At 39.2% G+C, this 25,479-nt stretch overlaps 1 protein-coding gene across 3 annotated transcripts in view; it reads right to left on the bottom strand.

Moving 5' to 3' along the window:
* The window catches only part of prkcbb (protein kinase C, beta b), a 93,008-nt gene extending 83,776 nt beyond the window's left edge, over positions 1 to 9,232 (bottom strand). For 2 of the 3 annotated variants that reach the window (XR_003598681.1, XM_028042145.1), the window contains exons 1-2: positions 8,742 to 8,920; positions 6,939 to 6,970 (exon numbers count right to left, since the gene is read on the bottom strand). Coding sequence is in view for 2 of the 3 variants with exons in the window: in XM_028042145.1 (XP_027897946.1) it covers positions 6,939 to 6,970; positions 8,742 to 8,920 (211 nt within the window). In the remaining variant the exon portion in view is untranslated. Of the gene's footprint in view, positions 1 to 6,938; positions 6,971 to 8,741 lie in introns of all 3 variants that reach the window. The other variant, XM_028042144.1, reaches the window with a different exon arrangement.
* Positions 9,233 to 25,479: the final 16,247 nt, after the last annotated feature.

Here is a 25,479-nt window from a genome sequence, read left to right as displayed (position 1 = left end):
CTTCTCTTATGCACGCCTACACTATGTTATCTTCCCTCTTTTCTACCTCATCTTCCCTATCCATTATCTTCTGTGCCTGGCAAAAAAAAAAAGTCTCTCCAGCCAACTCTCTGCTGGAATATCATTCCCGCACACCTTTTTTTTCCCCCCACTCGGTTTTAACCATCTGCCTTGTTTTATTTACAGTGAATTACCCTCGAGCCGCCGGCAGCATCACATGTAAATAAAAATATCTACTGAGATTTACATGCAGCATATTAGAAATTGGGTTATATTTAGGATTCTAAAGAGGACATGTATTCACTATTATTTACCAGTCCAGCTCAAAGAAACGACAGATAATAAAAAAATAAATGATGCAATTATTTCCAATGGTTCAAGAAAACAACATTCAAACATCATGCGTGAAACACATTAGGAGTTTATGAAAGAAATACATTGTAGAGTCACAAGAAGTCCTGTTTACAGTGTGCCAAATGCCATGTAGGCGGCACAGCATAAGCGAGAGAAGGTGCTCAGTCGAAACACTGTGTGTGGCCGAATTTAACACGCTTAATACAATGAAACACGGTGGCAGTGGTATCATGCTGTGGGGACGCTTTTCTTCAACAGGGACAGAGAAGCTAGTCAGAGTTGAAGATAGAGCTAAATACAGGAAGAATCTGTGACAGAGACAGGAAAAGACTTGAAACAGAGGCGCAGGTTGATCCTCAAGCAGGACAATGATCATAAACTTAGAGCCTGATCAAATTACACAAATGTGTTAGAATGGCCCAGTCAAAGTCCAGACCTGTATGTGAAGATAATTTAAATGTTCACAGATTTCCTTTATTCAAAGGGAACTATTTTGCTTCAATTATTTTTGCAAAGAATTCTGGGTACAAATAAGATATCTCAGCAGCCTTAATGTAATTTAGATGAACTGAACAACAACGCATAAAATTATGTGTCATTTTCCTTTCACTTCACAAATGTCATGGAGAATCACTTAAAATCCTAAAAAAAAAAAAAAAAACCATTAAAGTTAGGAGTTATAATCTGCACACAGTATAAATAGTGTAGATTGTTTACTGCTTGTAAATCACTTCACATCGTGTTACAGCTCTTAAAGCCGTTTCCTTCCTGCACTTGACATGAGCGTCTTTTAATTTTCAAGAAAATTTCACGTAGGCCTCCTTCCCGTTCTACGCCCTTCCCACTCATATTCCCATCCTCTCTCCCTGTGCGCTCAATGAATTCCTCCCCCAATTAGTCAACGAGTCTTCCTCTGCTTCTGCCTCCACCTCCTGTCTTGCCTTTAAAATCTTTTCATGCATCTTTTCTATTTGTTTTTGCTCCTCTAATTCTCTCTCTTTCCCCTCATTGTCTCCAACTTGTGACGTTTCACACTTCCTGCCCGCTTATTCTATCTCTTTCCAGCTCCACGAAGGGATGCAATGTCCATTAACTCTGCGAGGAGCAAGTGGAGGACACTTAACAGCCGTGTTCAAAACTAAAACCCAACTCTTTATTAACACACTCGTTTCCAAGCATGTGCGTAGACGCAAAAACACAAAAGGCAATCACATGGAAGCAAATGGAGTGCATGCAGCTTTGTACAGGCAGCCATTAAAGAAATAGGCACTCATTAACAGAAACACAGAGCACACTGCATGTGCACACCATCTCACAAGTGTTGAATATACACAAAACTGAAAGAAAAAAAGAAAAGTCTCAGAAATTAAGATGATATAATAAAAAACGTCCCTGTTTAGTCAGACCCACAGTATTTCAAGAGGTTAGAAAATAAAACAGCTGAATCCCATTGAGGCATTCCAGGTTATTGTTTACAGCAACAACACTGTAAACACCGTCAGCTGCTTGTACCCGCAACGTTTTACACAACTTTGCACCATGTGCAAATATCAGCCGGCTTTACAGCTTGTGAACACCCAAGCAAATAAACAACTGTGCTTACCCAAGAATTATTATGTTTTATTATTAACAATCTGTGTTTGTTTTTTTTCTATATCGGTGTAAAATGACAAATCTGTGGAGTCAGAAGAGTATACATTAAAATACGGATTTCTGATTCTCATTTTGAAGTTATTTAAATGAATCGACATAAAGTCTTAAAGGCAAGATACTGAAGCAAACGGTTCGTTGATGGGAAAACAATTATTTTATATTCATATTAATGAAATATATATTAATCAGTTTTTTTAACATGTTATTTATCATTATCCCCAAACAGCATCTCGTACTCAACATGACTCATGGTGGGATTTATTTGCAGCCTGCTTTTAGAGTGAACTTGCATGGACAGCCACATGTGGGCATTTTGGCAATTATTTTGAATGTTTAAGATGGCCTCTCGACTCGCATCTCATCATAAGGATAACTTAATATCTAAGGTTTTAACATGGCAACTCTTCAATATGCTGAGTAGCAGTGTTCTAATCCGTCCAACCTAAAATGATGTGAATAATCCTAGGTATTAAAATTGGGAATCAACTCGGAGGCGTCCTAATTTATTAGGTCTTATGTTGGTTTTTGGTGTATATATTATGTATTTAGCAGGTTATTAGACTGCAGGTGTCATGCAGTGAAGCTCTGGATGCCAGTAATGCATTTTGGCCTCTTGGATGAACTTTGACTATTCTGCCTGAGAAAACACAGGCAGAATGGTGGAGACAATATGATGATGGCAAAAAAGGGAGTGGGATGCTCATAATCGAATATGTCATAGCAGTATTCACCAGCCACTTGGATGGATGGTCACAATATTCCTAACACTGTAGAGTTCAAATGATATACTAAATAATAAAACAATAAATTTATTAAAAGCCCACAATATCTTTGCTTTATGAAGTCAGGTTCAAGCCAAGCATAATGCCTTTAACTTGCAATGTGAAGGAAAAAGTAGCAGGTAGAGATAACATGACAGCATTTCTGTTTCTGCTCCCCTTCCCCATGAGAGCGGAGAACTAAAAGCTGCTTTAGCTTTGCAGATTTTTTGGATCGCAAATTACAATACTTTCCACTCGTGCACACCATATGCCGCTGATTTACTAACATTCACACTTCATATTGAAAACTTTGATTTTAGCCTTAGTTTGTGCAGAATAAATTAATGCTCCACACCTCTTCCCTTTTGGTTGTGGTCTGTGAGCCAGGCCACAGCAGCTGGAGGCTTGTAGTTTAATCATTATTGTTTGATATTTGATAATTTACCAGTTAGAATATAGCAGGAAAGGTGTAAAAAGACCTCAGTTTGGAGATTCCATTGGGACGCCATCTTAAGGAGGGAGGTTGTTACGCCCCCTACAGGACATTTACTTTATGCAACACTGATTACTAATATGTGAAACCTGAGGACCTCGTTAATCCACTGGCACGCTGCCAACGTTTGCTTTGCAAGTTATTTTGATTGCACATTACAAGACTTTCAGATGCATCCTCCACTTATTTAACAGACTTTCACACTTCCTATTGGAAACTTTGACCTTTACCTCAGTTTGTGCTGAATTAACACAAACTGATTGTAGATTTTGAGCCAGCTGTTATGAACTTTACCACAATTTGGCAATAATGCACAAAATCGTTTTCCCCTTGGTGACCAACGAACACGAGAATTGTGTGGGGAAAAAAAAAAGCACAGCAAAGACTGCACTTTTTAAGTAATCTGAAAACAGCATCACTACACACCTGCATCCTCACAACACTGCACAGGGATTGGAAGAAAATTGGGCTGACATTCTGCACCTCCATGTGCTGCAGTTTGTTGGACAACAGGGCCCTGCAGAGGTTAGTGACGGGAGCTGGATGGCTTATTCGAGAGCCTCTATAATCCATCCACAGTCTTTTTCAGCACTGCTGCTGCAGACAGACGCTCTTCCCATCCTCTCCATGAACTTTTTTAAACTGCTGCCATCAAAATCAGAACCATCAGACAACTACACTGCTTTTTGCCTCGTGCTGTTGAAATACTAAACTGCATATTTCCATATATCATTTTGCATGGTTTGTTGCACCAATATGTCATGGATCCCAGAGAAATCCCGAAATGACAATGAATTGATCTGACTGGATTTTAAAATAGAGGCTTCCAGGGCATATTTTAAAATTGGCACCAGTCAAAGCCCCTAATGCACAATAAGAGGGAACAAAGTGATGCTTGATGCTGCAGGACTGATTAAAAACAGAATGTGATCTCTGCACAGCATGTTCTCTCATAGGTCACTGTTATTTAATTTTCATATGCAGTGTAACTTTTTCTGTGCATTGCAACAAATGTTTGCTGCTCTAATGTAAATGCAAAGTTTTTAATTCACATAACGTTCAATAAGGGACACAAGCTGCATGTGTATCTTTTCAAGCTTATACACTTTTAAATAAAGGTCTGATGACAGAAAGCATTTCATACCACACAGACTTTCAACAGATCTAAACAACATCAGATCAGGCCAGTGAAAAGGAAGTGCAACAGGCCACATCCTTGTTAATTATATGCAGTGCTACATGTGGCTGCTGGTTGTCTCTGCTGCTTTCTGAGAGCTGGCACAAACCAATGTTTAGGACCCATCAGCAGACCATAAACTAGGGGTCCATTTCATTCAGGATAAAAGCCATTCCAAATTGAATGAAGCAATATATTTTATTTACTGCTCTAACTGTTTAAAGTACAAGCAAAAGTAGACATACAAATCCCCTTGCAAATGGGCAAGGGCGTTGCAAATGCAAGCCCAACTTCCTTTTTTTTGCCACTCTGACAGTGCAAAAAATAGCAACGCCATGTGCAGTTAACATAGCTGATTAGCATTTTGCTGAATCTACTGTAAATTCAAACAGATGGACAAACTATTTAGGTCGTCTGGACAATAAACAACCAATGGCATGCATGTTTGGCTACAAATAGGACTGAAGTACATAATATATGCGAGATATCAGTTGGTAGATATTGCCACATTCACACAGAGTATCTGTGTGACTCTCTGAAAAGAAGTGAAGCACACCCAAACACTGGTGTGTTGCTTCATTCCTTTTGCATCTACATGTGCATCTGTTTGACCTTGCGGAGAAATTCCCCGAGTGATACTCGGAAAATAAAATCAAATCACACGTGAAACAAGATAGCTGGATTGTTGCTGGTGCCTAGTGTTAACTCTAACACACACTTTTGTCAGACTGGACAAAAGCTCGAGTTCAGTCAAACAAGTAAGACGTCCCTAGAAGCACACCACTGACAGCTTACACGTCGTATGTACACATGTGCTAATTACCAGCTAACCAACTGCTGTGTTGAAAAGCACCTCCTACATCCCAGAGCCTATAGAGGGCTGTGTCTGGATGCTTCGCTGTTGCTAAGGAACGAGAAAATCCTTGAACATCCAACTGGCTGTAAACACAGTGGGGAGAAAATAAAAGATAGACTTCAAGCAAACTGAATAAAGATAAAACCGCCAAAAGCTCCTCCACATTTTTTTTGAAATGTTCCTGTGGTTGATTAGATCATTTGTCGAGGGAAGACCGGAGAACAGGGATGATGCATCTGACTCTAAAGGTTTGAGTCCACGGAAGCTAGGCAAGCAAATTTTAAAATGGTCTTGCTACGTATTTTTTAAAAAAATGTTGTTTGCCAGGTCAGATAAATTATTAACGATGCAGGGTTAAATATTCATACCCTTTAATCTTTTTCACATTCTATCACATCACTGCCTGTGATTCTGATAGACCGACATGAAGCAGTGCATAGTGCTGAATTGGAAGGAAAAAATGAAGCATAATTGCTGAGAGTTTTGCAAATGACAAGTGTAAATTGTGATGTGCATTTGAATTTAAACTCTGGAGTAAGTGCTATTACTCCAATCACAATACAATTCCTCAAGGTATGTCACTGCAAGCTTTGCACATTTAGAGATGTACATTTTTAGCCATTTTACTCTGTAAAAGTATCTCAAACTCAGTCAGAATGGATGGAGAGTATTTTTAGGACCAGTTTCGAAGCCTGACACAGATTCTCATTAGGATGAATTAAGCCTTTGCTTCAGTCTAGAGTCTTTTGCAGTCCCTTCCCATCGCCTGTTTACAAATCCCTGCTGCTAATGCGTAGCATTCTGTGTCAAGAGAGCCAAAGGCAGATCTATGCCACACTTTCCAGATTGTATATTTGCAAGAAATGTTGAAATATGTGTAATTTTCCCCCCACTTTTCGATTACATTACTTTGTGTTGGTCTGTCACAGAAAATCCAAGTGAAATTCTGTGGTGGTATGTTTGCATGCTGTATGTAAAACACTTGCAAAATTCCAAAATGAGTAAACTTTTGACCCTATAACTCTATTCATCATGTGTAGTTTCACCTTCATGTTACATAATTTCTCAGACACTCATCACTGAACCATGCATGACAGGACAGGAAATTTGCTTGGGCTTTCAGTGACATTTTTTTCAGCTTTTGTTTTTGTCGCCTAAATCTAAACGTTTGCTGTTTTACATACGCAACTTCATGAAACAAGGGGCCCAGACACTCTGATTATGTCAACGTTAATAACAGTGCAAATATTTATTTGCTTCGACTTGAAGATTTCAAGCTTCAAGCACACTTCACTGTTCCACCCCCCATTTGTTTTGACAAACAAAACACTCATAAGCATTAATTAATAATCATTGTTATTGTCAGTTCTTTCTTTTCACCGGCATTTATTCTATTCCCAGAGCTTTGTGATGCTGTTCTCTGTGCCAGTCAAAAATAATTGCACACCAGGGATGTTGGGTGGCCTGTTTTAAGTTTAGAACTGAGCGTAGGAAACGGTTTCTTCAAACCAATTACAAGTGCACTTAAAGAACAATGTTTGACATGCTGTATTTTTGTCTTTTGAGTGAATTTGTGTCATTTGAGAATCAAGAGAGCTTGGCAAACGTGAGAAAAGTGCATGTGTGCACTTTCAATTGACCTACCTTGACACTGGAATCCCTGCTTCCCAAATCCCCTGTGGAGAGAAAACACCAGAGGGAAAAAGTTACACAAATGCAAAATCTGACTGAGCAAGCACATACATTGATCAATAACGTCCGATATTTGCATAAAGCAAAATGTTAACCATCGAAAATTAAAAACACACCAGGAGAGGTGTGTCAGTGTCAGATATTTTCTTGGGGCATGACCTGTTCTGTGTGTGGAGTGAACACACGCAAAACTTTACAACTCAGCTGGGAAGTACGGCAGCTGCACCGAGGTAAAATGATCTGACACACCTCCTCCAAAGGTACATGGGGATGGCTGCAGGTGCATGTGCATGTATGAAAACACACACACAGATGTCTACACAGAAAGTAGCACACACACTCTGCCCAGCTCATTTTCATAGTGTAGCTACAAATAGATAATCTCCACAGGTGTGACATCTCTCAATGCGCACATTATTCTTTTTCACATTGCTTTTTGACCTAGATAGATAGATAGATAGATAGATAGATAGATAGATAGATAGATAGATAGATAGATAGATAGATAGATAGATTTTCAGCCAGTGGGATCTAAAGTCCCAAACATAATCTTCTAGGTCAGATCACTTAGTCATTCACAAATTAAAAAGCTTGTCACAGGTCTGAACTAACAGCCATTCTGGGACTGGTGCAGAGATAATAATAAACGGGACAAATTAGGCCAAACTCCAGCACTAAATTAATTTAACAACCTGAGTGCAGATCTGTGCAACTGTCTAGTAAACCCAGGTGGCCTGCATGGATGGTGAGATGTTTGCACAGGTTACTGACAAGCAGTGGGAGTTTTTGCCTGAATAGTTTCCCCAAGCAAGCCCCTTCGTTAGGCCCCCACCCCGAGCCCCACACACAACCCAGAAAAAGAAAGGCTGCCCTGCTGAAGCCCATAATACTTATAAATTGCCCGTCTTTATCATTCAGTTAATCACATCGGTTAAGGACTTAAATGTTTTCCTCTGTTTGACATTAGGCTAAAAGCTAGGAATCACATGCCAGCGTCAGACTTCATAGCCACCTGCAGTATACAGTAAATTCAAAGGGTGCCAAACACCAGGGGAGGCTACCCCCTTCCTGGAGATGCAAAAAAAAAAAAAAGCAAAAGAAATATGGGGTGTAAATAAAAGTTGACTATTGTTTCAACCATTTCTGTCGCCCCCTCTTGACTGTGTCTGCCTTGGTGGTGAGCCGTATGACCCATAGCAAAATGTTAAACATTTATCACTGAGAAATTAGGGAGAAAAACAATTAAACATGTATGTGATAAAGGGCCCTTATCAATTATTTTCTCCAGGGTTATTCCAGCTGCCAGGCTTGTTCTAAAAATATATATAAAAATAAATAAACATTTTTCATCCACTCACTTTTTCAGCCTACTTCATTCCATCAAATGTTGGTCTGCAGCTACTCTTTCTTTTTTAACACTACAGCCCACATATTTCTTGGTCTTCCCTTTTTGCCTTGGTGTACAGTTATAGCATCAACAAGTGTGATGAATGCTGAAGTAGTCGGTTATTTTAAGAAGACGGCAGCCACCTACTTTCTCTATTTCTTAAGGGCAAGTTAACATGGCCGTATTAGAATCCGTTTCCCTTTTCTATGAACTGGAAACGTTTCAATATCTGTGAAAGGTAACCCAATAAAAAAACAATAATAATAGGGGAAAAAAAGGATGGCACGGCAGTATCATGATGTGGAGCAACAACTGTTCAAAAAGCCAAACTGAAACAGACCACGAACGACCACCCGCCCGCTCCTCACCAGATGAAGTCGGTGCAGTGGCTGCAGAAGGTGGGCTGCTTGAAGAAGCGCGCGATGAATTTGTGGTCCTTCACCTCGTGCACGTTCTTCTGCCGGAGCGCACCCTGGCGCGCGAAGCCCCGCATGGGCTGCTTGGGTCCGTCCTCCCCGTCGCTGTTGGTGGCCGCCGAGTCTGCCATTCTCCCGGGTTCAGGGGCTCCTGCTCCGCGCTGCTCAATTTAAACCGCTCGGCACGTCGAAGTTGTTGGTGCGCAGAAAAGAGAGAAAGGGGAGTGGAAAAAAAATAAAGAGAGAAAAAAAGAGCGCTTATTGAAGCAGAGCAACAACAACAGCAAAAAAAAAAAAAAAAAAAAATAGTTGTTGGTGTTGGTTGGAGTTGTGAGAAGTGGCTGCTTGTTTGCTGAGGTGTTGCTGTCTAGTCCGTCAGCGGAGTGAGCTGCTGTCGCCGCACTGGCTTCCCTTCCTCCTCTTCCTCCTTTTCTTCTGACAGCGGCTGACAGAAAGGAGAGCGAAAGAGAGAGAGAAAGAGAGAGAGAGTGGTAAAAACCATTTAACGCTCTTCTCCACGACATTTATGCGTGTTATTTTATTAGCAGACACTAGCTTAGAAATAAGCCTGTTTGTTTCTCAGCTTTTCTGAAAAAGAAGGCAGCGGTAGATTCTTTCACATGTAAACAATACAATTAAGCAACTAATGTCAGAATTTGAAATGCAGGTGTCTTAAATTATCTAATTAATTTAAGACACAAGGTTTACAAAACATTTTAAAGAGACTGAATTCAGGAGTGAGCACAGCTGTAGAGTTTCGACTCTTTCTAGAATTTACTTCCAAAAGGTTTATTGTTAAAATTATGAATAAATTTAATTTCACAATTACCTAAGAACAGCGCTTTACAGAAGTATTCCCCGTCTTGCACTTTTTTTCATATTTTGTCACAGCACAACCACAAACTTCAATATGTTTATTGGGTTTTCATGTTATTGACCAACATAACATTTCTGCATAAATAGGAAGGAAAACTGTCTCATTCGTTTGCATTCAGCCATTAGCTTATTGGTTTCCAAATGTGCCAAAAATATGTTCGTATGTACAATCGAACCACTTGTCCGTAATGGAGAAATGGTCTTATGAAACCACATCATGACACATTTGTTTGTTGGCAGCTGTGTTGGTGGCTACTAATGTGCAGGAATGTGGCACATCCAGACTTCAACATTAGACAAAGTTTAAGATTCATGTGTGCAGAGGATAAGACTTCAACAATAACCAAACAACCTAGTCAGCTAGATGGTAATGATGTGACAAAAACGGTCAAGATTGCTTATTTTTGACTTTATCAAAATGTTACCATCAAAGTGCACCTTACAAGTGGTGCAGATGCTCATCTTTTTTGTGATTCAGGCAATGATGAAGGTATGAAATTTCCATCCATCCATCCATTTTCTGTTCACCCTTGTCCCTAATGGGGTCGGGAGGGTTGCCGGTGCCTATCTCCAGCTACGTTCCGGGCGAGAGGCAGGGTTCACCCTGGACAGGTCGCCAGTCTGTCGCAGAGGTATAAAATTTCTCTTCAAAATTCTGGTTGTTTGCCTTGCTTTCTGCTGTGTTTTCTACTTTTACTTTCACCAAATTGTGACATGGATAAACACGATGTGATAAAACATCTGGACAAGAACAAATAGCTGTGTTTTTGCTGCATCCACACCACCTCTACAATGGAAAGAGCATGGAGCAAGTGGAAACCTGCAGAGATGTGGCTGTCCACCTAAACTAGGCAGCTGGGTAAAGGAATCATTAATCAGAGAAGTCACCAAGAAACCAAAGGTTATTCTGGAGGAGTGGCAGAGGTTCCACTGCTGGAAAAATCCCTGGAAAAGTGTCATGAAGAAAGAGACATACTGAGGCAGAAGGTCACCTTGATACTGACTCCAAATAGCCAGAGAATGACTAAATGTTTTAGTCGCCTCATATTTCTGACTTAGTCAAAGTTCAAACCATAAATCTAGTTGAGAATTTGTAGCAAGATGTTAACAAGATGTTGAGTTGATGTCCATAGAGACTCTATGTCTGATCTGAATGAGCTGAGGCTATTTTCTCAAAAGGGGCAACATCTTCTGTATATGGATGAGCCATGACGCACCCCGAAAAAACTTAAAGGAATGGAGGTGTAGATATTAAAACATGGCAGACTTTTAAGACTTTTATTTGTGAAAATAAATAAATAAATAAGTTAAAACGTTAACAATTTCACAGGCATTTTCTCCTGTTGAAACAGATTATTTACAATAAGAAAGTTGGAGGTTTCTCATTGTTTTAGGTCCCAACTGACTGGTTTGTGCCATCCACACACACACACGCGCGCGCACACACCCCGTGATCTGGTTGTGAGTGACCTAGATGAGATTGATTTAGCTGCAGGACAGATGACAACGTGCACGGTTCAGCTTGGTCTCATCAAATCAGTGTTTACTGTAGATTTAGCAACCAGTTCAAACAGCTCTCTGTTTTTAACCGTATTGGTCCCCCATTACCCACCTCACCTCTTACATTAGAGGCACATCTAGCATTATTGTTGCATAATTGTGTCTAGACAGCTATTAAAAGAGGAAGGCAGCTGAATTTGCAATGGTTACAGGCATCTAGAGACTCACGTACCTATGAGTACCTAAAATGCATGCATGCGTGTGTGTGTGTGTGTGTGTGTGTGTGTGTGTATAGGCTGTGGCAGCAACTTGTCATAAAGCCACAATGATCTTTTTTTTTTATATGTCCAATAACCAGGATGCAGTGTAGCTTTTCCTCGAGGCTGTTAAACTATAAGATCTATAACAATGAGCCAGCCTCCATGTTCAGTATCATTGGTGGTGTCGGACTGGAAACAGCTGGACAGTGACTTGTTTACTGTTATAAATATATTTTTAAAATTACTTGGGTGATATATGTAACCCGCCAAGGCAAAACCTGGAAAAAGTCACCGGTGCAAAAACAGAAAGAATTTGGACCATCTGAGAAAAATTATTCTTCTTATTGTGTTTTTTAAAATAAACAAGTTGAATAGCAGTTTGAGAGGTTTTCAAATGGTAAACTTTGTGTTTGAATTCTGGTTGTTTACATCTGAGCCTTTGCAGCGTGTGTGAGGGAAACTCACAGCTGTTAATCAGCTGTTAATCAGCTCTGTTTGGTTATTCACATGCTTATGTTATTGGTTTCGGTCAACAAGATTGAAGTTTTTAAAAAAAAAACCACATAGCTACTTAACATCACTGTCACATCGCAGTATTGACCATGTTGGGCTTTCTTCAAGCTGAAAGAAAGTATTGTCTAATATCTTGTATTTATTATTATCTTGGCCCACTGACAGCTTTTCTCTGCAGATGAGGAGTAAATATCTATAAAGGTTGTGAGTGACCAGGGTTGTAAGCAATCAAAACTGTGGCAAATTTGTATTTTCTTGTTGAAAGCTCAATTGTTGATGTCTCCACTTTCTTCAACCTCTGCTGCCTTTCTGTTTTTGGGATGTGAAGCCGTAAAGGGAAAGACAGATTTTCTTGTATTTCAACAGCACAATTTCAGGATAATGCAATGTCATGGCTAATTTTACCACCTGACGATTTTTCAACGAAAGGCAGTTCAAACCAGAACTTAATCGACACTATAAAAATGAACACACTGCAACCTCTCTTACTCGCTGCTTTAGCTTAGTAACAATTTTCAAAGTCGTTTTTATTCGCTAAATGACATAAGAATGTGAAAGATGTTTTTCATTACTTTCTTCACAGTTAGTAGTTTATGTACGCTTAGGTTAATATGCCTTTAAACAATCTAGGAAAGCCCAATTGATGATTCCGGTGAAAATATTTCAAACATTTTATTCAAATGGGGATCCACCTCTGGATGCATTTTACGGCAACACCTTAACATTACTCCTTTTGTCACCTAGTAAGAAAATCAAAACAAATCAGTCAAGATCTCAGGTACAGCTAGTTTAGAGAGGAGACTGGTTCTGTGTCACAGATACATATGTTTTGGTGTGAAATGAGTACATCAACTCCTGGTCAACTACTGGTCAAAGCTGAATAAAAAGCCAGCTTACACTTTGAAAATGCACCCAGGATCAACTTTATGGGAGGTAATAATAAAGTTGCCTGATGAAATTAAACTGAAGTGCTTGTGTAAATATAGAGATGAAAACATTATGTTGCATTGCTGCCGTGGGGGAATGGTTTACTTCAAAACTTCCTGGCAAACGTCTTCCCTCGTGAAGAAACAAACATGTTGGTTGAATTAAAATCAGAGTTTAAGCTGTCTGGAAAGTTTCTACTGAGGCTTTGGGACACCTGCAAACCACAGCACAGTAAGAGCCGTTATACACAAATGGACAAAACCGAGTCAGAACTGATGTTGAATGTATTGATGACTCATCAAGAAGGTTTTCAAACAACCCAGAATAGCATCTAAGGCTCCTCACCTGCCTTAGTTATAATCTGTTACTGTGGCTCAACAATAAGAGATCTGGCAAAAACGGCAAAAGGCAACAGCAAAGTGTGACAGGAAATGCAAATAAAAAATGGCACCGTATTTATAAGAACAGCAAAATTTGCTAGAATCATAGCTAATCAGATGTTGGGTGGTCTGCATTTGTCAGTGTAGGAATATTCTTATAGTGAACCTGGTTATACACTATAACCTGGCATGCAGCCATCTGGTGGGCATATATTGTGAATGGCTTTGTCCATCATCTCAAGAGTACAAAGTCTCCCTCAGAGATGTTTTAGATCCAACATCTGGAGGGCAGTAGATACATTGCACCTCAAGGCAATGCGATGCTCATCAGCTGCGTTTCTTACACTTGCAGCGATCACGCTGTGTTTTAATGTCTCTTTTCTTCTCACTTCTTTCCCTTTCCTACTTATGTGTGCGATGCTTAAAATGCATCCCATTTGTTTTGCTTGTCCACGCCGAAGCAACGTTATTTATTTTCTTGTGATTTCCTTTCACCACTGAACTGGTTTGTTACATAAACCTTCAGTGACTACAGCAAAGCCGGGTTCTCGCAAGCGCAAACACACACACACACACACGCACACACGCACGCACAACAACCACACGTATTATCTCCATTTACTGCTCAGAACATTATACATTTATCTCCCCATAATGTAACTCCTCCATGTCTCTGAAGATGCTTATTTCCCCTTCCCTATCTCTCAGTGGATCTCCATGTTGAATCCCCTTTTTGTGCGTCTCTTATTTCGAGCGCTATTAAAAACAGAGCTCAAACATCATTGATCTGAAACCACTGCAAGCTCATTCTTCTGCTTTCACGTCGTATTTGCATAACAGCACTTCTCACACTTTCTCTTTGGCTTCGTGAACGACTGTGTGCATGCGTGTGAGGTTGAACATGTATTTTGCACATTGTTGTGCCTGAAATTGTTATCGTGCCTCGGTATGAGTGCAATGCTAGTTTGGGTCCTTGATTGACGGCTGCAGCGGCAGCACTCAAAGCTCTCGGGCAGATGTTTTTTTCTTTTTACATGTAAATCTGTGTAAAAGTCGGCAGTGTAATTGGCTTTTCAAACTGAGTGCTTTTTCTAAAGAGACTGTGGCTAGAGTGGAGGAAATAATTATTTGATCCCCTGCTGATTTTGCATGTTTGCTCACTTACAACAGTCAAATTCTTAAGGCGGATTCGTTTTACTGAAGAAAGACAGAATATTAACCAAATACCTAACAAAAACAAAAGGTATTCAATGAAAAGATGAGAAAACTTGCATTAGAACCTGATGGAAAAACGTTGTTGGAAAGATCTCAGTCTTGTAGCTGGACTCCAAGTCTTGGGTTGAACTTTGCTCCATACATCTGCCACTCAGAAATTTTGGGAATCATTGATGTTTCCTGGAGGTTGGCTAGAACGGTCAACAGAACTTCGTTGTTGCCTTGGCAGTATGCTTTGGTTGCTGCTTTTCTCCTGGCAGCTGCTAACCCAGACCCCTCACTGCCAGACAGACAGGCTTGATTTATTACTTCAAAAAGACTAATGCAACTGCAGTATAGTTCAGTTCATCATGGAAACCCATTGTGTGATGCTTTTTGTGCATTATTATTGCGCTAACATGGACGCAACATGAAGTTTGGAGGTCTGCAGTTACTGAGTCTGTAGGAAAGTTGCCGACCTCTGCATTCCTGAGTGCGACACATTCTTTCATAAATGTTTCATAATGTTTATGGTGGTAGTCGTCATGCCTAGTGTATTCACATGTGTGCAGTAATCCAAATAATTTTTCAATCTAAACTCCAGCGATTTAGAAGGGTGATGGTGAGAAAGAATTTGGCATCTTATGGTGAGAATGTTTTATTTCACTTACTGTTTCTTCCAAAGTTTGTATGCAAGTTTTAAAGAGGCAGTACGATGTGTTTTCCAGGCACAGAGTGCCATTTTATAGCATAATCAAGTATTTACGTTACCGTCAGTTGTTCCCAAAATGCTGCAGCTTAAAAGACATTACTTCTTTATTTAACACCTTGAAATTAGTCTCTTTAAAAAGTCTTGCTCTGAAGCTCCTCAAACATGGGTGAAAGAATCAAGGCAGCACTCTGTGTATGTTTTTAGTGAAGGAACAACATTATAGCATGATGTAAAGCTCAAAAAAGTTCATTTTACATAATACTGGCCCTTTAAGTACATTTTACTTTCAGGATTTGCAATCAATATTCTGAAGAGTTACAAATCTGTGTTAGGCACAAAAATCTTCTTTTGCTACTGTTGTAGCACTGCAGGCATGGTCAGTAAAAAAAAAAATCCCTCATTCAATACTAAAAAGTGATATGGAGAATTGGCCACCTAGATAGTTTAAAATGTATAAGGTAAAGGTAATTTTATTTATATAGCACATTTTCAGCAACAAGGCAATACAAAGTGCTTTAAAAGGAAATACAAACAAAATAACAAACCAAAGGAAAGAGCAAAAGAAGAAAAAGCTAATAATGTTGATCCAAAGTAAATAAACTAGAAACTCCTATTCAGGGTTGGTAGATAAGTATAAGTAAATATCCTCTGGTCTAATTCCTTTTCTGGGTTGGGAGAATAGGAGTCTAAAAAGTAGTTGCTAAGGTATTTTTTCTGGGTTACAAGTTCTAATCCCTGTTCTCTGTTGCTAAATCAGTGTAAGTAAGTAAGTATCCTCTGGACTTCTGGGATGCTAGATAAGTATAAGTCTTCTCTGGACTTTCTAAGTGTGCTCTAAATTTGTAAAAGTAAGGAGTACTCCACAGTTTCTAAGTAATAATAAAAACAAAATGTTCCTGTTCTGGAAGAATTTTTTTGTGAATTCTAAGTTCGTTCTAATTCCTTTTCTGGGTTGCAATAATAGGAGTCTCTCTGCATCTAGATAGTGAGTACTCTACAGTTTCTAAAATATGAGCTAAAGAGGGACTGATAAACTAGAGTCTCTGGATTCCAAGTTTGTTCTAATTCCTTTTCTGGGTTAAAAGTGAGTACTCCACAGTTTCTAACAAAATAAAATAAAAAAGAGGAAATGACCCATTAGGGCACGTGGCAACATTCAGACAAAACAAAGGACAAAACAAAGTCATGAGTGAAGGTGGTGACATCACAGGGACACGAAACCACTTTCTCAGCCTCCAGGCAGAAGTCCGATAAGATGTTGTTATCAAGGTGTGGCCTTGGGAGCGCTCAGCTCCACAGCTGCATGGATAACAGGAGGAGTTGAGGTGGGAAGGAGCGTTATGTTTACATAATGTATCTTCAAGGAGATTGGAAATATGCAGCCCTTCCAAGGCAACATGGGGAAAGCCAATTCAGATACATAATGTTTTAGGTCGGGTAGATTATGAATTTCAATCTTCCCTAAAGTCTGTCCGATACATCTCAGTTCATTCCAATTATCCAAATTAGTTTGGTCATTCCACAAAGCTGAAACTAGCAACTTCTCCAAGATCCATTCCATCCCGTTAGTGAGTTTTGAGTCCTCAGCTGGGCTGAAAGTCTCAGCAAGACTCACATCCAACTTGCGTCTCTGTCCCCACCAACAGTCTGAGTGTTCGCTAGTTTGGCCAAGTCCGTTACAAATTTGTCGATAAGCCAGGTATCCACAAGCTCCAAACAGCAGAAATCCAGTTATCATGAATAAATCCAGGGTGTGTCCTGCCCGGCGTGTCCCCGCAGGACAAGAGGGCTTTCCTGTGCCCAGTCTTCTCGTGGAGAAAATTTGATCAATTGCATTGAGAGACCAGTTGACCAGATCCATAATTTGTAGATTTGGAGGATGTGCAAAGAAAGACTCCAAAAATATAGAAAAAGACAGGGCAAAAACAGAGCAATCCATGTTGACATGGACCATGGTCCATGTCAACATGGAACTAAATTAAAACACAGAAAACCAAATCCTCACAGATAGGACAAGGCTTAGATTTAGAAGCGACAGGATCTGGCTTGTTTATTTAATATAAAATGTATCACCTTTTGTAGACAGAAAGGCTGTTGGCACCTCGCAAAAACACTACAGTAGTTTATGCAGTCTCTTATTTGCAGTGTGACTTTTTTTTATCATCAATATTTATATGTAAAAAAATAAACACTGAAGTAAAAACAGAAGCAGCTCAGGTGAGAGTTTCTGGGAATTTCGCAGTCTTATCGAGATCAAAGATGTAGCACATTCTGGATGTTCATGATTCAGTAAAACAACATAAATTGTCCTCACATTTAAAGTTAACTGATCATGGTTCAAAACACAACAAAAGATGCACGTGCTGCTGCGAATTTGTACGCTTTAAATGGACAACGCATCAAACCAGCAGTTTTTGTGAATGCACGTGCATGTAGTGCAAGAAGGACACGCCAAATACAGGTGTGTTTGGCACAGAAAGGCACCAACAAGCAAAATCAATGCGTTCCTTAAAGGCATCTCAGAATTATACTCCCCTGCACTGGAACAGCAAAAAACCCCAACAAAAAACAAACAAAAAAAACCTCACACCGTTGTCCTCGCTGCATCTAACTCCCACTGTTGTCAAGAGGAGGGTGAGAACAGTGTTCTGCTTCTCATGCCTGCAGCCTTTTTTATTATTTTACCTATCAGACTGGAACTCCTGACAGGGCAGGTGGTGGGGTGGAAGTGCGTCCTTGTTCTCTCAGAATGAGACACTGGATGCACCTGTGGGAGGATTCAGACCTTTGTTTGGTGTTTATGAGATGCACACTCACCGTTTGGCAACTGGAGGCAGTTGACGGTATGTAAATACCCCGAAGGGAAGCTGATCCGGTTCCAGGATTTTTACATTAGAATTCTCAATAGGAATCACAAAAGGGCTTTTATCGCAAAAATGATATTTTGCATTTTCCAAGTAAAACAATGGAAACTTTTCGGCATCTCTTGGCCTCCATATTACATAGTCATATGTGTGTCGGGTGGAAAATGGACCAACTTAAATTGTGTTTAAATAAAAATTTAAAAAATCTGTAAAAAAGACTTGAGACTAGTGTCCAGCTTTGTCTTCTAACAGGACAGCAGCCTGCTACAACAAAAACATGAAAACATTTGAGTCAATTTAATTTTGAATCTGTGGCAAAGATTTATTTGTCTGTCGCAAAAAAAAAAAAAAAAAAGAAATCCTAATAAAATATACAAATGTCGTGGTTGTAAACGCAGAACATGTGAAAAAGCACCACTGAAATCTTTGCAGGACCTAGTTTTGGTTTTAATTCAACAGAACTGGTTTCTGCATTAGCCTGTTTGCAGTTGCATAAGGAAAGACTGGATCTCATGGGAACAGAAATGAGATCAGAGGGAGAAAAGAGTGAAAGGACATTTTACCTCCAGCCTGATAAAGATTTCTATCTCTCATCTGGCAAAACACACCCACGCAGCACCTCATTATGACCTGGCTCTCGCTCCTTCACTCAAATGCGACGCCTCCCATGCTTTCCCGTTTAAATTACTGAACAGCCTCCTCTAGTGGCCATGAGCTCTAGCGTGCAGCTCCAGTTCAAACTCGACGTTCAAGGAAACTCACAGAATCACCTTACAGTAACCTTTTTGATTTACACATAGTTTTCTATTTCTGTTTTTATCATTTTTATCCGGCTTTTCTTCTCATTTTTCACCCTCAGCTCTGTAAATATAAGTGTGGTGCAAAAGTATCTTTGCAACCTTCAATAATAATAATAATAATAATAATAATAATAATAATAATAATAAACTAAATTATTATTAATAATAATAATGTTTCAACCATAAAAACACATTCTCAGCCGAGAAACTACCACAAACGGGCGCTAGAGGGCGATTAAACAGCATGTAAATCCTACGAGGCCTGGCCGTGATCTGCCCCACACAAAGTAAACAGTAGAACTAATCTCTTATATTCAGGGTTATAATGAAAGGATGATGGGCCTCGGGGATTTTTAAGCTTATATCATTGGCGGTAAGCCAATTTCTGATTTGAACGTCTCTGTTGAGAGTTTTTATGTTCTCCCTAGGGCTGTTAACGCCACAGCCGAAGGTGATGCACGATGAAGTGATCAAGAAATTCACATTCGGTTCACTTGTTACATTAGTTGTAAGGTTGCCCATTTAAGCCATGCATAATCTGGGAGCAGATATTGTATCCCTCTGTAAGATAAAGTGATAGTTCATGTTGTTTGGTGGTTTGTTTAGAAGTTGTAGGCAGTCAGTTAATAACTATCTCAGAATGCTGACTCCAACTTAATAGCTTTTTACTGTTAGACCAGACAGCTATAATTAAATATGTCCATCATATTAAAAACACTAACAGCCTTAATGCAATTAATTTTAATCTTTATTTGTTTTAATGTAACAACAAACAGAAAGGTGGAATCTGGAAAGATAATAAAATGACACTCCCGCAGTTATTAATTATGCATGTTTAATAACCTCCTCCATGTTGCACCACTCCCATCATATTCAAGAATAAAGAAACACCCAAAGTGCAACACTAACTCTAAATACTCATTGTTTTGCTCAGCTGGTCGTTTTATTGTTTTTATCAGTTAGTTTGCCAACTTGTGTGAGATTCCTAACATAAGTACAGAATTTCAAAACCTGACAACATTCAATGTTGAAAACAAAAAGAACAATCTCATAGTGTTTCACAACACAGCTGACTAATGTTTCTTTTTGGTTTGTTTGTTTCTTTTGGAAAAGAGGACAGGCGTAAAAACTCTAAAGCAAACACAATTTATCAAAAAAAGGGTGCTGGGATGAAGTTCAAGGCAGCATTTGGGTCTCTGCACCTGGTGATGATTCCTCCAGATCTCATTATCACATTTCTGAATGGTTCACTTTGGTCTTATGACCACATGCTGGTATGTCTGTTTCCCTGGCAACCCAACATTCGCTCATGAAGTCTGCGCATGTCTCTTTGGCTGGCAGTACTCCCATCCTCTTGTGGTTAAACAAGAATATGTGAAACCCCTCTATATGTTCAAACACCCAATACACCTCGGTATGCATTAATATGCACAGTGGAAACTGTCTTAGCACTACAGCAGACACTTCCTCAGCTCACCTCAATCAGTTACAAGAAAATAAATCTGGCTCCTGGGTTGGCCACGTAGCAAACCACAGCCAACAAGCCTGTCATGTAGCTTTGAGCTTGGATGATGCCTCTGAAGCTTTTTCCACTTCAAATGCAGTGGAAAAAAGCTGCATATTCACTCAATACTTGCAGTTATGAATTTCTGCAAATAATTTAGAGATGCATTCTACAGGATAAATCTGTGAATAGCTGAATTTGCAAATAGGCGGGGGCACACTGTGTGCCAAACATATAGCAACCCTATAGGCCATTTGTTATTTACTGTTTTACTTTTATATAGCTAGGGCTAGTTAGTGCTAACTGTTAATGCTATCTTAAGGGAGCACATTTGTTTTCTACTGAAAAATCTGTGAACCAAATATAAAGCACAAAAAAAGAAACAAAACAAAACAAACAAACAAACATGGGGTCCGGGTAGCACTACCCGGACCCCATGTTTCAAGTTCAACGTGGGTCCAGCATGGGAACCACATGGGCTACAAAGTGAGTTATCTGTGCATTTGTCTACAGGTTTGTTTGTAGTGTAACCCAACAAACTGGTGTTTTGTTGGCAGTACCTAACAGCTCAAAGCCAGCATTTCAGATTAAAAAGGGTCCCAGCACTTTTCAAAAGTCTGAATTAGAACAGCCGATATGATGTTAATTGTTTTCAAAGTAAGGATGCATATTCATAGATTTACATTTTCCAAAGTGTTCTGAGTATCAACTAACTCATGGAATAAAGGCAAAACACAAAGAACCTTCACAAGAAGCATAAATAAATTTTTTTAAAATAAACTACTTAGTTCCTGTTTCTGGTCTGGTGGTTTCAGTGAGAACATTCATTCTTTGAAACGAAAACATAAAAGCAAATCCCAGAAACTGACCCTATATGAGTGGTATTCTGAGAAGTGTCTTTGCTTACTGTCTGACCAGTTTCCCAAAGTTGTACATTTAACAAAACAGCATTACTCTTTATTAATGTAGTGCATTTCGGTTCATATAAAACTTTTGGTAAAGAGCATAATTGTAGACTTTGGAGGAAATACATTCTGTCCCAATGAGATTTTTTTTGCATTGTTTCAAGTTTAACCAGAGGCAGAGATGATGCTTTTGTCCAAACTGACTGGGACGTATTTTGCTGGACGCGACAAGCAAGAAGGCTGATCTCTATCCTCGTCTTTAGGGTCATCGGTTTTGACGTTAAAGTTACTGAGAAACTGGAAGCGAAGCTTGTAGGAGAAGGAAGAAGTGTGTCATCCGAATGAGCTTAATGCTGACAAACGCCATCGTGTCTATATCGATTGTTCACCACTGACTTGTTTCATTGTTTCATACTTTAAGAAGTAAAGAATGACTTCTTAAAATATATATAAAATACACTGAGCAGACACAGTATTGTCATGCTACTTGATGGAATGGAATAAAGGCAAAACGCAAACTTGCTCAAATATTTGAGCAAGTTTGAGAGGAACCAGATTACAATAGTTGATCCTAACTGGAGATTCCTATTCAGTGCTAAATTAAAGGGATATATCACCCAATTTGAGGTCCTCTTGACCACTTTAGATCATCTCTTGTCACGTCAAGCCCAAATTAAAAGTGTGGTTAGGTCCGGATTGTAAAACTAGCCATTCAAGAAACACCCCTGGCTTTTTTTCTTTTGTTTTTTAGCTGTATCCACGTGTGACTTAGAGAATGGCTCTTTCCAGCTGCACCCCATTGAGTGTGGCAGAAATCACAACAGAGTCAGAGCAGCTGAATTGGATCCAGTGGTTAGTCAACGTTACTCATGATTCAAAACCATGGCTTGTATGAACTTGCTCGTGTCTGGTGCCACCATGCCAAATGTCAACACGCTCCGGTTGAAACCCGTAATGTGTCGTGAGAACATACTGCCCAGTCAGAGACAAGCGGAGGGAACGTCTCCACTTTCATTTTTTCTGGCATGCAATAGCTCTTTCCAGATCATCGTCATTGTGCTTAGTAATCCAACAGTAACGTCGGTATTCAGTCAGACAAACCCGACAGTGTCTGAGGCAACGTTTATCTCAGCGTACTCATCCAAAACCTGCAAAGAACTGTGCTGGTAAAGTTGTCGTCGTGTTTATGGTTTGGCCTTAACTGACCCGACTGTCAGCGGGCAAATTTTGCTAGCGAAACGTCTATTTATATTGTGTGTGTGTGTGTGTTTTGGTAATTACTGTAAATGTTTTGATGACATCCTCTTCTTCAGAAGTTCTAAATGATCAGAAAAGTTTCATTTCCTTATTTTTTTTATGTTTTGGATACCTTATGAGAAGAGGACGCTGGATTTGAACAAGCAGGGGCCAAAAGTCTCTTGGTGTCATAACCATCACACTTTTAGCAACAGCTTAATATATTTATTGACAACCTGGCGCTTATGTCACTTTCATTTCGTCATTTGATTTCTTTGAAAGTGAGAAGCGTAAGTTCAGGATCATCACATGTCTTCCTCTAAAAAGACTTTGCTTTCAGAACAAAAAACAACAGAGTCTAATAAAGTAACATGCGTAACTGGTGATACCACACTTATGACAGATGTGAAGTACAAATGAATGGACAAAGATACAGCTGGCTGATCACAAAAGGCTGTGTTAGGACATTGCTGGATGTTTCTGTGGAAGGAAAACGTGTGGGGGAAAATGCCAGAACTACCAATATTTACTTCAATCACCACAAGTATCACTATGAAAGTTTGACCACCAAACATCTGGTCAAACGCCATAATAAATCTCTACAGGCAAGTTAAAGGCCACAGTCTGATCACATTCACGCACAAATTACTGTACATGGACACACTTTGCCAAAGCCAGCGTTTATGCATTAAAAATCCTGTCCTTATTGAGCTTTTTTAACATTTAAATTGCACGAGAAGTTGATTTTTTTTTAAACCCACAAATATCTAAATGAAGAGGAAAAATACAAAAACATTGTGATTATTGAATCTATAGTATAATTACGTTGCTGTATATGGAACAAGAGCTGTCTGAAAACATGTTTTCATATATTTTTTTTCTGCAGTACCTTCAGTTCACGGCATGTTTTACCAGACTTGAGTGTTATTCACGAAATAAGTGCCACCAAGTGAACACAGTAGGTTAAGTGCCTTGAGCTGCAGGGTTCAAGTCATTGTGGTGAGGCCTGCTTGTTCATTTATCGCTGATAAACTCCTAGGGTTTAGTGGAAAGCCTGAGCCTACGATTAGCACCGGTAAAGATAAGCCTGCTACCGTGTGTGAGTATGCATTACTGTAAGAGAGAAGGAAGAGGTGGAGCCAAGAGTTTTCTGTTGCATCACGCATCTTTGCCTCGTAAATACGGATTGTTGTGGTACGTTTAATAAATCGACAGAAACCGCCCCGTTAACCGAGGTAGCAGAAGTGGACTTTGAGTGGAGGAATGAGGTTCATTAAGGTGTTGGTATTTTGTTACTGCAAGGCAAAAATAGACATTGACTTTCTTTTATTTTAAGTAACTTTCCAACTGTCTGTACCAATGTTGAGTTCTTGCTCAATTTTAAAGAATTACAGGGCTAATCGTTAGCATACAATATAAGGCTTGTCTAAGCTTATAAAACCAAGATGATTACATTAAACATTTACTGGGCTTCTGGGGAAAATGCATTATATCAGTGACGAGTTGAAATTATTGCAGAAAGTAATTGTTATAGTAAAACAACAATGCAGTCATGTACTGGTGTCGGTCAAATACGAGTTTGCTTGCAAATGTGTAGCTTTTTTTCAAAATTTGATAATTATTTATATGCAGCTTCTTGCACAATTACTGACCTCTCTTGTAAAGATGTGGGAGAACTATAAGAAAAAACAGAGTTTACACTAGAAATTTTACAAAAATCCCATCTTAAATTTGAAAATGTACATTTCAGGTTGAATGGAGTGAGTGTACTTCATGACGTTACACAGATGCCCTCCATAGGAAAGAAAAGAGAACCTTCTTTCAGTTTCAGATGTGTGTTGAGATCCAATCATCCGTCCTTCCATCCATTTTCTGTTAAAGTTTAATCCTTGATCTTTATTCATCAGGAAGTAACTACTTGTTTACATTTGCCCCCCTCCTGACATATTTCAGTCAGAGCAACATGTAAAACATTAACAAACAAAGCTGTGACAACATGGATAAGGATCCTGGTTTATTTAGCTATCACAGAGAGTAAACAGGAAGGTGAGGGAGAAAAAAAAGTTTGGATTTGGTCACCAAATGGCTGTAACAACTATGAAATGCTATCTACCCACCTGCGCTTTCGAGAAGTAGGCCATAAAAAAAAGACAATTTAAACACATAAAATGGAGAGAAGTGTATTTTATCAGCTTGCACTGATAATAGCAGTTGTCACCAAAACAAACGCCATCGGTTTTTCTGACCTGCCACCATGAAGGTCTCGGGTATGTCATCATTTCCCCGCTCCAAACACTGACTTTTGGGGAAACTCAAACAGGCTAGCGTGTATGCCATGATGAACGCTTACAAATACCAGATTGTTTTTCTTATAGAGATGATTTTACCCACTGAAAAAAAAAAATCATTCTCAATTTAGAGATTAAACGTTTCCCTACTTTTATTCTTCTACCTTCTAAAAATCTCCAGCAGGGATGCCAATAAGTGGAGTGCTTTGCATTTAGTGTCATTGCATATTGTGTACGAGTAACGTGTTACAGTCATGATTATTGAGCCTAAGTGTGTTAGCCTTTTCTTTTAGACGAACAAACCACACTAATAAACTGTTGAATAAACTGATTTACCGTATGGCTTACTTTTGTGGCAAAAAAATATTATATTTTGTTTTAACAACTTATTCTTCTGGGGGAGATTTATTTTTTCACTTACGTTTTGTATGTTTGGAGGGTTTGCACAACATTTGAGTCCAATTTATTTTAACTGAAAAAAAAAATAATTCAAAGTTAATTTTTTACAGGAAACCTTGTTGAAACCCATTCTCTGCGAGTTACACAAAAAAGACATATTGCTGCATGACAAAAGCTTCGGTTGTGTTAGTTGTCCTGTTCTGGGTGGCTAAGCGGAAACAGAAGCAGCAGCCAGAACATCAAACTTGGAAAATTATACAGGTGTGCCATGTGCATAAAATCAACAGTTTAAAAATATTTTTTAACAAAAACAAACCTCAATGTGTTTACAT

Source organism: Xiphophorus couchianus, chromosome 16, assembly GCF_001444195.1.
Source record: "Xiphophorus couchianus chromosome 16, X_couchianus-1.0, whole genome shotgun sequence".
In the NCBI taxonomy this organism is placed as follows: domain Eukaryota; kingdom Metazoa; phylum Chordata; class Actinopteri; order Cyprinodontiformes; family Poeciliidae; genus Xiphophorus; species Xiphophorus couchianus.
The sequence above is the reverse complement of the archived record's forward strand: the minus strand, read 5'-3'. Positions and strand labels throughout refer to the sequence as shown.